General features: G+C 36.5%; 1 protein-coding gene across 3 annotated transcripts in view; it reads left to right on the forward strand.

Annotated features, from left to right (window-relative positions):
* The window catches only part of LHX6 (LIM homeobox 6), a 254317-nt gene that overhangs the window by 226377 nt on the left and 12940 nt on the right, over positions 1 to 15000 (forward strand). Inside the window, exons 6-8 of one of the 3 annotated variants that reach the window (XM_044058717.1) lie at positions 3308 to 3414; positions 3518 to 3613; positions 13648 to 13810. In XM_044058717.1, the coding sequence (XP_043914652.1) occupies positions 3308 to 3414; positions 3518 to 3613; positions 13648 to 13810 (366 nt within the window). Of the gene's footprint in view, positions 1 to 3307; positions 3415 to 3517; positions 3614 to 13635; positions 13811 to 15000 lie in introns of all 3 variants that reach the window. The other 2 variants (XM_044058715.1, XM_044058716.1) reach the window with 2 other exon arrangements.

The raw sequence follows: 15000 nt of genomic DNA on the forward strand, positions 1-15000 counted from the left end.
TTAGTAATATTACAAAAAGCCTAAAGCAATTGGGTTCGGTGGTAAAGCAGCAGCCTCATTAGGTTGAGTAAAGGGGGGGGGGTCTTGAACTGAAGCTACCTCTTGTACTCACAAGTATAGGGTTGGATTCCTTCTCTTCCATTTACCTACTGAATAACTCTGAGCTCTTCATTTAACCAGCCAGTAATCATGGACTTTCACTGAAAAGGCACGTGCTTCTTGTGGGCTTAAATATTTAAAAAATACATTAAAAAAATCTCAGGATAGCAGTTATCATCAAACACATTATTGCCATTTTTACCTCATTTGTTATTTTTCACAACTTTAAATCTGCCCTTACTTTACCCCTTCCCAAAGTCAAACCTCCTTTCACTTTATTACACTAATAACTCATACTGTCAGTTATTCAGTGTGGATTTTAATCTTTATTAACACCATTACAACTATGAACTTTGTCAAACAGTTTTACCTTTATTTCAAAAAAGGTTGCTATACAGGAAGGCTACTAATTGATGAGTATCTTGAAGGCTTTAGACGATAACTGCCTCATAGACACACTACATAATTACATGTTGAGTTCAGGTATACTAGACGATAACTGCCTCATAGACACACTACATAATTACATGTTGAGTTCAGGTATACTGCTGTGGTTCAAAACCTACCCTTCAAACAGAATATCTCTTAAAATCTCAGACACAAACTCCACAATAACAGGTATGTTTAAAGATGGGGTTCCCTAAAGTACATTGTTTAGCCTCTTTTTACAATGCACATTAAGTCCCTACCTTTGGACCTTCATTATACAAGCTGCACAATATTTCCAGATGATCTGCGTTTGCTTTGATCATCTCCCTCCATAGTATACCTTAAAGAGAAGCATCTGTAGAACTATTGATGCAAAGGACTTAATAAACAGCTCACCATTATGTTTTTTGTTATTAAACGCAAAGTACTACAGGGTTTCATTACTGTGATTAAAAAGGATATGTACCAGTGTAGTGTATCACAAGTCAGGAAATGACAAAAACATATGCTTTATCTCAGCCATAACCTTAACTTTGGCTAACACTGGGAAGTTGCTACTACCAAACTCCCATCTGTGAAAATGTTCTACAGATTAGCAAATCTTTTTACATATGACGCTACAAGATCCTTGCAGCTCTCACCCCCCTTTATCTATCCTCCTCTCATCTTGCCATCCCTCACTTACTTCCTCTCATTCATCCATCCTTCGTCCCTCTTCTCATAACTCACACTTCTCTCCTTTCTACTCCTCGTCCCCCTGCATACTTCTCGCATTTCTCTGTCGTCCCCCCCATAGTATTCTTTCCAGCAGCTATTCTCACTTCTCTCTTTTCTAAAGTCTTCATGCCCCTCTTTATAATATGCTGTTATCCCTGCAGCAGCAGCCATCTCAGTCTTTATGGCTACATCTTTTCCCAAAAGCTCTGCTAAGCATAATTCCATTTTTCTGATCCACATTTTGGCTTAGTAAACTGCTTCTTGAACTAAATGTTGTAGCATGTTTTTTGCATATGTAAAGATGTATGTTTTATATTATATCATTATATCTGTAAATACGTTTTGTTAATTTCTTATGTAATCATATTCAACTGAGCTGTGCCTGCAAATATATTGAGTTCAGTGCAGTACCTCAGTAAACAAATATAAATAAATAAAAGTCACAGTTCTGAATATTGCTTTTCAAAAATGTGAATACACACTACCAATTAGTGAATATGACAATGTGCAAAATACTAGATCTCTTCCAGTCAATAAAATCTGGAGATTTATTAACCTATCCAATAATAGAGCATTACTGTCTCTCCATAGCTAAAGCTGGTTGGTTTCTATTATTACCGGAGCCACATTACTTCTCAGCTATCTTGCCAATTCCTTCACATCCTTATGATCTGATTAATCCCACAGATTAGTGGTATAGCCCTAATAAAGATGATGATAAACCAACTGGCTGTACTCCTGGGGTGCATGGCTAGGCAGGATGTGGTTGTTCAGACTCCCTGTTTGGGATTAACATATGAAGTGCTATTCCTAAATCACGTCTGCCAAAATGTATTCCAAATGCACATCATATACTTAAAGAGCAAATAATCAAAACACTGTTTCTTTAGTCAGACCAGCTTTTTAAGTCTTCTCCAAGATTTCCCCAGCCACTTGGAAAAATCAACCAAGCAACACTGGAAACGGCAAAACTTTTGAGGAATTTAGCTTAAGAATGCTTGAACACTAACTGGAACTGTAGCACTGCAACTGCTTTGAGGACAATGAATAGTCTTTCAGTAGCCAGCCACCTGCTGGTTGTTTCATGTGTCTTAATTACATCTCTGCCAAAAACTTGTTACATTTTTGAATGTTTTCTCTTTGTGTATACTGACTTTGTACTGCTAATGTTTCTTGCATTTTTCCCTATAAACAATGCATGCATTCTCATTCTAGTAGGTTTATATTTGTATATTTTGCACATTCTGTAAGTAAACCTCCCTATTTTTACTACCTGTTACAGTCTTATATAGTCCACCATACTGCTTCTACGTCCTTCACCCAGTTCACTACACATGCATCTTGTCTGTACTATAAATGTATATATATTACTGTACTCTCTGCAAACTATTTATTGTCTCCCATACACTGTTTGTGAAAAGGTTCCCAGGATCAGTCCACATCCCAAGTAACAAATTCATAAGTAAAATATAAGGGAAATAGTAATGACCAACAGAAGCACCTAAGATCCACTGTTCCAATATGCTAGCTATTTCTACGATGACAATTTAAAGGTTCTATATTGTGTGAATTTAACTTAGTTACCCATTTAGCACTGACCCAGGCTACACAAGACAGCTTTGAATACACAGTAGGCTGAGAAAGCCACAGGTGAGGGGAAAACCAATGACCTAAAGGTTGAGACAGTGACTGAAAGTCAGAAGTGAACCTTTGACCCTGGAGTGATGAGGCAGTGACCTTAACCACTGAAACACTATTTTGCTCAAATTAAAAACTATGGGGTATTTGTGTTTTCTTCTCGGGAATGTACGTTTAAATACTTATTAATGGAAAACAGGGGTAGATGATTATGGAAACTGTAACTAACAAATGTAGGGTTTATAAATTAAACTGCATCACAGTTCAGCTTTTGCTTTTTCTAAATACCAGAAAATCACATCAAACGCATTCTATACAGTTTCAAGAGTCTAACACTATAATCAGAGGTGTAAACATTGTTTGATAATAAGTAGTGTATATTTTAAATGGCATTACTATAAGATTGTTTTGGCTTTTTGTTTAGGTAATGGAATTACACTAGAGGGTGCAGTGCCGTCAGAACAAGACAGTCAGCCCAAACCAGCAAAGAGAGCGAGAACATCCTTCACGGCAGAGCAGCTACAGGTTCTGGTGCATCCCCTACCTTTTTGTCCTCAGATTTCTTTGCATGCAGTGTGTACTTTTGCATTATTTTATTCATGCAAGTACTAACTGATTCATTCTATCATCACAGGTCATGCAGGCACAGTTTGCACAGGATAACAATCCTGATGCACAGACCCTTCAGAAGTTAGCAGATATGACGGGGCTGAGCAGAAGAGTAATACAGGTAAGAAACATGAAGCTTAAGTTTATTCATCGCTTCAGCATTCAGTTGAACAATTCACATTAAAACAAATAATGTTGACCCTATGTAAAGCATATCATAATATCCTCCATATTCTTACTCAAGTGAATAACCGATTCCTTAATATATAATATGGTTATATTTCTTATAGCTCTGTTTCTCTGTTCTTTAATGTTATAGCATGCAAAAGTCCAGGAGGAAAATATGAAATGTGTATTATTCCAAAACAGTTTCCCAAGACATTCATCATATATTCATAACCTGAGAAAATATTGCTCATCAGTTAAGTTCTCGTATATTTTTTTTTTTATTAAGTGGTTATGAAAAGGACATTGTGTGACTATGTGGACAAAATCCTCTTTCCCTTTCATATTATAGGACAGTCCTCCCTTAGCAGTCCCTTGCTTATCCTGTGAAATTGCAGATTTCCACCCAGAATTTCAATTTTATTTAATGTCTGCATTATTTCCCGTATGTAAATGGCACACAAATATTAGAACCGTTTATTTTATTGCTTCAAGATTTTGCTCTGTATATATTTGTGCTATTTTGGCTTATCTCAAAAGGAGGAAGTTACATCATCATTAATTAAGTCATGTGTCTTCTTTGAAATGTTTTTAAGCAATTCTGTTTTGTTCACATTATTCAGTCTGAAGAAGTCCTTTTATGGATGAAAGCGCTTACTGTGTACTGTGGATTGTGAAATGTGTGGATAAACCTGTTTTAGAACTACCTGGCTGCTACCTGTGGTTTTTTGAAGATTTTATTTGTTCCAGAGAGGTGTGTTTTTGACAAAGTTTAAAAAAATGTTTGATAGGACCAGAGAAATTCTGAGCTAGCATCATATGTTTGAAATCTAATAATGTAATTGAGCCATTAACATGTTTCTGCATATTTAAGTGGGACTTAAGACCGGAAAAGGTAATTTGCTGTGCCATTGTACAAGAGAAATACAATTATTCTCAAAGCCTTATATACTTCAACAGTAAGACCTATCACAAAGTAAACTTGAGTATATGTTCACTCTAATCAAGGAGAGAGAGAAAAATATGAGTGAGCATAAAGTCAATTTGCAGAGAGAATCAATGAGGTCAAATGCCTTACTTACACAGACTAAAATATGTTAACCAGAACACTATTTTATACAGACATAAGAGAAATAGGTTACATGTGGCTTAAAAGACAGTGAACAGTTCTGTTGAAAAAAATAATTAATCCTTAAACTGTTCTCTTAATATCCAGGTATAAGAGCTACAGGGCCATGTTTCAAAATATGTAGGAATGAAACCATTAAAAGGGATTCTTATACAAATGATTCCAATGCAAGAGAACAAAATACCTGCTGAAATAATGTATGCCGACTCAATATTAACATTTAAAAAAATGGATAATTAAATGGGTGATGGCAAGTATGCTCATTGACTGAGTGAGTCTTTAATCTACAAGGTCTAATTAGCTGCTTGCACCATATAGTAAACTACGAATAACAAGAATTACATTTCAATAAAATCATCATTGTGTAGCTAATGATAAAATAATCATCAATCATTCTGGACATCTACCAACTGCATGAGATGGGAAAAACATTAAAACCCACTCAGAAAGAGGAATTTCATTTATAAACTCCTAACGTGCACAGTTATATAATATATGCACATTTATGGATCAGCAAGGCCTCTTCATATTCAAACTGTCTGCCGTTTCAAACTTTTTAGGGTTTCTTTGTGTTTTCTCAATTTGAATTCTTCTGAATATTTCACACTGCCTTCTGTGATTAAATCTTTCATTTATAGGCTTCTAGTTGCATTATTCTTTGAATCCCTCTTCCATTTTCTTGCACCATACCCAATTCAACTCCTTATTCTTCAATAACATAAGTAATCAAGTCTATAGACTATTACACTTAGGCCTGGAGGTTGAAAAACATTCCTCAAGACAAAGTTCAAAACTGCAAACTAGATCATGTACTCCTCTATGCTTGTATAAATATTAATATGTATTGCAGTCAAATTTGGTAAGCAGCAAAATAAACTGAAATACATTCACTGCTACCACCAGAGTTGTTAGGAAAATAAAGCATAGACTCTCGCTGGCTCCATAAAATGCTGCAGCCCTTCATTCTGTGCCACAAACCTCAAGGGCATGTACCTTTGTATATATCTTTAGGAAAGGAGGCATGAACTCTACTTACCTTCTTTAACAGAAGCATATATTTTATCCATCCCTGCTCTGCTTACAACTGCATGAAACAAGTATGGCATTGGAGCACTTCCCAAAGAGAATGCAAGCTTTGTATATTATTATTATGCAAATGAGCTGTTCCCTCAGTTTCATTAGTGGAATTGATGAAGTCTATATGAGACAGATCACTTAGTGTGTGACACCCATGGACAGGACAACTCTGCTTACCTTGTGGGCAGCTGGTCATCTCCAAAGTAGTCGTATTGGCTCTGTGACTAGGATTCCACCTATATAAACCCCTAAGTCTCTTACTTTTCTGGGCCACTCGTCCAAAAGAAATAAGGAGGGATGGAAATTCTTCAGTCACAGACTTGTTTCAGTTATGGCTTCCTTCCTGCTCTTCACATTTTCTTCTACTAACGTGATGTCATCTGCCTACCCATAATTCTTTTTTGTAAGTCTGCTTCTCCTGTATTGCTAGGTTACCCTTCACTCATCTGCCTTCCATAGTCTTTTCATTTCCCTTTCACGGGAGATTATATTCTGCACCTGAACGAAACCATTGTTTTTTCTAGTCTCACCTTAGCACCTCTACCATTATATATATTTTTTAAGTTTTACTTGGTGTAAATTTGCTGATACTATTATCAATGATTGTATTCTTCACAGTCATAATATAGAATGTTTTCAAGAAAACCTGTATATTAGAGACTCTGACTGCTTAACAGTCTCTGTAACCTAGACCACTGTATACCCATAAGGGATTTTCTGTACTTATCCTAGCATGACAACAACTACCAGAAGAAGCCATGTTGGGTCTTCAACAGATGATTCCCCCCTTAACCACCAGCTTGAATAGAAAAGTACGGATTTCTCTTGGTTTTCTTTCCTGTATGCATATACCCTCAAGGTATTTAGTTAAAAGTTAGCTTTGCATCCTAGGATCGTTTTCTCCTTCCAGGTCCTTTGTTGATTACATCTGGCAGTGCTTCCAGCAACTGGAGATTGCTTGAGTTTAGTTATATATGAGAAAGATGTTTCCCATTTTCCCTATACAAACCCACCATGCATGCCTCTGTATCACAGTGCTATACCAAAGTGTCTCCTCTATCAAGAACTTTATTACTTGTCCTCCTGTTTAAAATAAAACTGCCTCATCTAACTGTACAGTACTGAATGATGACACTGGCACAGACCATTATGATCAGTTACAAGGCACTCCGATGATGGCTGCGGCCTTGTACAAAGGATGTGGCCTGAATCATGTGTAGATCTCGGTAAACGCTATAATCAAATCTCTATGAATATGAATGAAAATGCTGATTGCTGCCTTGAAGGATAACTTGTAGTGAATGTTCCTTTTAGGATGCAGACAACTTTTTGGCCTAACTTTGTAAAGTATCATCCAGTGATTTTATTAAGCTGTATGCACTATAGTAATATTTTTAAAATTTTGAGGAAACAAAATATTAACAAATGCAGAGGGCTGCTTTAAATAAAATGAAATGCATGCCCATGATTTAGTTTTTTTTTTCAGTGTTTTGCCTCTGATTTTGAGCACGTGAATTTCCTTATCAGATCCCAAAATATAGAGTTGAAAATTTATGTCAGACATTGATTTTTCACAATTAATCTTTGGGATAGTATTTCCTAGTGTTGCTGCCATACAGTTCATGTGCTTGGGGGGTCCTGTTCATGCTATATTAAAGCTTAAGGGACAACCTAGAAAAATGGACAAATGATTATGCTAAGTTGATATGCCTTATTTAAACCTAATGAAGTATGAAACCCCGAGGCTTGGCTTTGAAGCATCTATCTCCAGTCATGAAAAGTCTTCAGTTACTAGGTATTGTTCAGGTCTGAGGGAGGTGTTAGATTTCTAGGTTTTGAAGCACAGGAAGAACGGAAGAAGAGGGTTGGGAGTGGTAAAAGGAATGAAGTGAGATGTGGGAAGACTAGATCAGAGGTTGGAGGTAGTAAGTAGAAGCAACAACTGTGAACCATGCCCTGTGTTAGTTGTCTAAGGCAAAAGAATCAATAATGAATTGTATATGATGCACTTGAAACTGTTGTAACAATAGCCCTGTTAACCATTGGTGAGCACAGACAAGAAACGAGTTTAACAGATAACCTTCATTATCAGATGTAAAAGGCATTAAAGTAGTAGCCATCAAACTGTTTCAAATGAATAGCAAAGTGCACCACTTGCATATTTATATATCTTACACACACGCACAATTGTCAACTTGCAGGAACATCGACACTCATTTAGTCAACCTCCACCAGTTGAAATTCATGTTATTGATCAAAAGAAATGGCTGAAACTCAAGTGATCACAAAAGGAAGACAAACACACTTTTCGATCAGTGAACAAAATAAGCAAAAAAAAAAAACGAACTGAATAATAATGCTGTTAGGGAAAGGATTTCTCATAAGGTAATGTCTAAGGATGGGATTAGTACAAGGGTTAGGGTTCAGGTTAGCACACATGAGTAAGATGGGCCTGCTCCACCCTACTCTTGTGGAGTAACCCTAAACCTGCCCCCATGTCCAGCCCAACACATTACCTCACAAAAATCCTTTCCCAAACAGTACCACTAGGGAGACACTTTGACACTTATCATGTACAGAACACTGAAACTATCCCTTTACCTTGCCTTTATTCTCACACTGATCTATGAAGACTAGCGCATACACACACTCCTGTAATACCAAAACTTTTGGTATAGTCAAGAGTTTCAACATCCACTTATCTTAAACTACTGCATTATGATATCACATTCGGCAAACCCTGCACATGACAAAACCAATGTTCGACATAAAAACATAGAGCATTCTGTTGACCATGTCAACATATGACAGAATGAACTGCTCTGTGTGTGTGTGTGTGTGTGTGTGTGTGTGTGTGTGTGTGTGTGTGTGTGTGTGTAAAATATACAAAACAATTTAGACATTTGTATATGTGTGTGTGCATATGAATGCATGTATGTGATATCGTTAATAATTTATGAATGGAGTGTATATTATACACATACACACACACACACACACACACACATACAGAGTGAGTCAAGAACAAAGAAACAGAAACAATACCCAAAGTGTAACAAATTAAAAAAATAATTTAATGGGACAGCTGTCACCAAAAAAAAAAGTCAAATCAGGTCTCACCCTTTACCAAAGTTTCTTCAAAGCACAAAACCATTAACCACCCTGATATTTAAAGCAAAAAAGGCCAGATTCTCCATATGTTTTGTTTAAATAACATGTCTAACCACAAAATACATTTGTAGCAATAAAATCACTATAGAGAATGCTTGTTTATATAATTATGGTCCTTACTGAAAAAAATTAATTGTACAAATAATTTTTTACTTAGTGATAATTAGGATATGTAGACATCAAAATGATGTCATTAGCACCACCTACTGCATAGAAAAATGTAATGCAATGCCATGGTTGTGAGCATTCAATTCAACATTGTACTAATATCACCTTATTCAACCCCGGAGGAAATAGGGCACCTAGATTAATAATACACTGATATTCCTTCTTTTTGAGCTAACACATTTTATCATATTTATCTGGATTAATAGAAGTAACCCTGTCAATAGCTATGAAAGTAAAAAGAACACTGAGTCACTTAAATCAAGGGAGATTGTTTACGATCTTTACCTATATAAAAGACTCCACAATTATGTATTACTAGGTAAATCATCCAATTTGATCTGCATGTCACGAGCTCTGTGATTTCAGACAGTCTGGGTATTATGTGGTGTTAACAATTTTGCTTTCCAAGCACATGAACAAAAATTGCATGAACCACAGGAGAAAATCCAAGGTTTATTTCCTAAAACAATTTGTACAAATGTGATTTTTAAAACTATATAATTGTTGTCCAGTATCTTCCCCTTTCTGTATGTTGAGTGACAGGATTCTGGTACCAGCATACTGAAAAGGTGATTAGACAGGAAGAAAGGGAGAATCATTGTAATGTTCTTAATGCTACTCACACGGAGCCACAGCTACACATGCACTTGCACAAATGCATGCACACAGCCACACACAATATTATCTTCCAAAAATAGGAGACCATATTCTATAATTCATCTAATTCTAAACGGCTCATCTAGCCACTCCAGGAAGGTCCTTGCATATATTTATACATACCTGGACCTTCACATTATTGAATACAGTACTGCATTTTCTAGCCTTCAAACAGGCCAGGTCAAAGAACTTCAAACTTGACAATATACAATTGATCCATATTAGAAAAATGATTGGACTGGACTGGAAAACTTGAACTATAAGAAAGGCTTTTGGAGCTGTCATTATATTCTGTTTCTTATAGATTACTTAGAAATAATTTCTGCCTGCTATGCAGATCAATGCCTGACCCACTTATAGCTCTGAGTCTTTTTTGGAATGCATAGCTGGGTGAGCTAACACTAGATCAGGTAATCTAATAGTAAAAATGAATAATAACACAAACAATGTGACAGATATATTATACAGTGCTGTCATACCTTAAGCCTCTGTCAGGAGAAATCTGTCTTTAACTTTCTACGTATACAGAGGGAGAAGAAAATATCATTCCTAAGGCCAGAGCAATCAGACTTCTTGAAGGCCAGTAAATTTCAGTGTGATAACCAAACCCAGGAGTTAAAGAAGTGCAGACATTTCTTGTTCTTGGCTTTGGTGATTTACAATATTTTCTTCTAATATATACAAATAATAGTTTCAGCATTATTCATGAGTATAATTTTTTTTGTTACATATTCCATCCTTACTGGAAACTGAACTGTTGCTTTATTTAACCACTTTCTGTATAACGTGAGACTTTTTTTTTATTGTGCTTTACTGATTAAATGACACCACAAAACAATATAAAGGTACTCAAATTATTGTCACATTAAACAGGTAAATGGATAAATTCAGCATCATAACTTCTCAATTCATTGTATTTTCTCATAGACTGAAGTCATTTCTTTTGAATGTTCATAAATGTGATGAATGTTGTCTCATAGCCAAAGAAGAAAATTATAACCATAAATGTACTTTGTTTTGTATAGCAAAAGTATATTTTTGCACCATATTCAACATTTTCTTTGGTGCTGCGGTAGCTTTGTCGCCTCACAGCAAGATGTTGTCCCGTTCGATTCTCAGCTAGAGTGTCTTCTTTGTGGAGACATGCGTGAATGGGCGTGCCTTCGTTGAAGGTTGTGTGTCAGGGCTGGTAACTCGACACGTAAAAATCCACTACCAAACATTAGCGGACCGGAGTTCCGCTGTGGCGACCCCTAACTGGGATAAGCCGAAAGACACAACAACAACATTCAACATTCTTTTTCTGCACGGGTTCACGGTACAGCATCATACAAATATTACAGTACAGTGAACTATAATTTGCCCAGTGTTACATTCTTCTTGTAGCTAGGACCCAGACCAAAAGGCATCAGTGTAATGGAATACAAAGAAATTAGTATTATACTGGTATTATTAACTATTATACTGGTATTATTAACTAAATTCAAATAATAGTATAGTCAGATCTAGCAAAGACTATATGGAAAGTTAGAAGCTAACATTTGATAACAGAACATCATATTCCAGCCACCAAAATATCACAGTGCATTGGTTTTGGAAGACACCTAAGGACAGATAATACTGACTATTATATTTGTAACGTGCAGTTGTAGTATCTTGTGTATCTGTTACAGAAGTGCTATGCAGAAAAGTATAGGAAGTACATTGTTGCAAAGAAGTGCCTTTGGGATAATCCTCCCTATACAAGATCATCTGCCATTACAGATACAGGTATTTTGTATGTATGCAGTAATCCATCAGTCCTCACTCTTTTTCCCATTTTTGCACATGGGGTTGTGTTGTCACTTCAACCCTGACAATCATCTAGAGCCAATGTGTTGTCCTGCTGTGGTTGTTCTTCCAAAACACATTTCTCTCTCTCACTCACACACACTCTCTCTTGCTCTCTTGCACACACACACACACACACACACACACACACACACACACACACACACACACACACACACACACACACACACGTACACTCAATTTTTATGTATCCAATACATCTAACTCATGTCTTTGTAATGAATGAGAAAACTGGACCAGCAGGAGGAAACCTACTTTAACACAGAGAGGGCATGAAGACTCTGCACAAAGAGTACCCAGCCAAGAATCAAACCAGACAATATATATATATATATATATATATATATATATAGTATTATGATATGAGTAGTTTATCCAGCTTTCACAGTATCTTACACATTCAGCGATTTCACTTACAGATGCTGGCAGCTATCATGTTCTTTTTATCCTGATAAATGATTGCTCCCTTTCTCACTGGATTTTTTTTCAGGGCATTTGCAAAGCAGGGAAGTACTTTTGTCTTTAGATCCTTCTAATTTTGTTGTTTTAATATATTTGGTCACCATTTCTGCACTCCTTTTCCAGTACATGCCAGAATTTGCCAGTGACAAAAATGTGTTTGAATAATTACTATCTAATCTTGCATCTTGCTTGGAGTTCATGATTTTTAAGTTATGTGGGTATATTTTGTTTGTAAGCATTTCTTTCTGCTATAAGGCCTCTGAACATAGAACTGCTTTTTTTGCTTTGTGTGTCTTTAAGAACTCGTACATAAATGGAAAATAGTTTTACAATGTACCCTGTAGTGTGCCATCTGTAGATACATCTAACTGCAAATGATTAACAAAAGAGAGAGCATGCAGTTTTCATCAGTCGCACAGATTGGTAAACAGATGTACAGTCAAAATACACTAACCTGAGCAACACATAATGGATACTCTAGTAACATTTCTGTTTAGAAGTCTTGCATGATGTGTTTATAAAAATGTATATTTCATAATAATGCCATAGGCTGCATAGTTATGTGAGACACAAGGCAGATTACTGGAGAATAGCAAGTTTAATTAATCATGATCCTCCCATCACTACCACCCCTCTGACTACAACTAAGCAGCTATCTGGTTCATAGATTAGTAGTAGGCTAACTGCCCTTGCAAGCCATTTTAAGCCTAGCTAATTATCCCTTGTGGGACTCAAACTCTGCACCTTGTGTTTGTAAGGCAAACACCTTAACCATTAGACCACCCTCCCAACCCGTCAGAGAAAAGATGACAATTTTTCATTTTGGACCAGTTCAACTACAACAAACAAATGTATTTGTATATTAAACTCTGCAAAGTGTTCTGAGCAATTAAGTAAAGAAGAAGAAAGTCCTACTTATTTAAATTTCCATAGACTGTTACCATACAACTGCAATCACTGACCTTGTATAGTCTTACAGTTTCTAAATGAAACAAATGGCTACAGGGTCCACAGTTAAATCCACACGGCAGTAACTTGAAGTTACTTCAGTTAAATCCACACAGCAGTAACTTGAAGTTACTTCAAGTTACTGCTGTGTTGATTTAACTGTGGACCCTGTAGCCGTTTGTTTCATTTAGGAATTGTTGGTTCTTTCCTGGTTTTTAGTCTTACAGTTTCATTTCTTGTGCAGTTAATTTAAAAATGCTCATGAAACATTTGGTCTCTTTGTGGCTATTTCTGGATTTGCAGTAGGACTCGTACATATGCAAGCAACTGTGGTCTGCAAAATATTTCTTATTTTCTATTTGATATGTTTAGATAACTGCATCTACTATTTTGTATGGTTGAACTAAATGCTTTAGAAACTTCATTGTAGATTTTGCTTGTCAGTTTCAATGTTGATAGTGGATTGGAACATCTGATGTTTTAAATAAATGCTACATTTTTTACTCACTGTTTAGGTCTGGTTTCAGAACTGCAGAGCCAGGCATAAAAAACACACCCCACAGCACAACGTACCTAATCCAGGTTCCGCACAGACTCGCATTCCTCCTTCACTTTCAGACGACCTTCACTACTCACCCTTCACCAGCCCTGAAAGAGCCAGAATGGTGGCGCTGCATGGATACATAGAAAGTAAGTAATTTAACCTGTTAATGTAATAGCTTCTAAAAACAGTGTTTCTGGACATAAAATTTGATGGAGAATAATAATGATTGACCCTTTGGAAACTGAAGATTGTCAGGGCAAGTGACTACACTATTAATATATTACCACATTACTGAACTTGAGATATGCATATGTTTAATGTAAAGCTTGTTGGCCCTGTTAATTTCCTTACCAGATGAATATAGGCACACACTTTTTCAATGAGTAAGGTACAATAAGTCTGATGATCTGAAATTAAAGCTAATGCTCCCAGAGGATGAGTGGACTCAACTGAGGTGGCCTCAGCACTTATACTGGATCTCACTTTGGTGCTTCCCCGACTAGTTATTTGGGTCTATGTTATTTAATTGAATGGCTATTCATTGAATAGACATTCGTCAAACACCTGTTTAGCAAAGCCGCTCTTCATCGAATGGTAAATTTTAAGTAGGACAAACAAGAAGTTGGCCAACCGAGCAACTGAAAAAAAAAATAAGTAAAATGTAAAACCTGCCAAGATGGGGGGGGGGGGCTACATCCCCCACACCCCCCCTAACTAAATATACCAACTCCAAGATTGCACTACAGTGGGGAAAATGGCAAATTCCAGATGGTGACCAACCAGTGGTTTGCCCTAGTTAAAATTCATAGTTCAGTGAAGAGCAGCTTCGCTAAATAGGTGTTCGACAAATTATGAAATAATATAGAACATATATTTCAGGCATTGGCATCTGATAAAGATCAGTCACATAATAGGATTTCTTCATATCACATCCATGATGACTAGTTGCTTCCCAGGCATGTGTAGTACTCTCACATTGAATGGTATTAGTCTCATTAACAGGCTTTGCCATCTTGGTGACATTTTGTCTAAGTTGTATGAACTTGACTAGTGGATTCCACGGTTAGTTTTTACTCTGAAGATGGGAGCTTTCAAGCCTTAGAAAGTTATCTGGAGAATTTCTTAAATGCCCACAAACTTATAAGGCACTCTTTTTTTGATTTGCAAATGCCTTTGTATTCTGGAGCAGTAGGCAAATGGATGTGATTATCTGTCTGGAATCGCTCTGTACCCAGGCCATAGCTACTTTCATTTGCACTCACTATTGTCTGCTTGGTGTCATCCCAGTAAGCTGTTGCTGGAGTTGTTGTGTTATGAGCATTTCATTTACTTTGTT

Source organism: Protopterus annectens, chromosome 16.part0 (genome assembly GCF_019279795.1).
Source record: "Protopterus annectens isolate FY-2018-M chromosome 16.part0, PAN1.0, whole genome shotgun sequence".
In the NCBI taxonomy this organism is placed as follows: Eukaryota; Metazoa; Chordata; order Ceratodontiformes; family Protopteridae; genus Protopterus; species Protopterus annectens.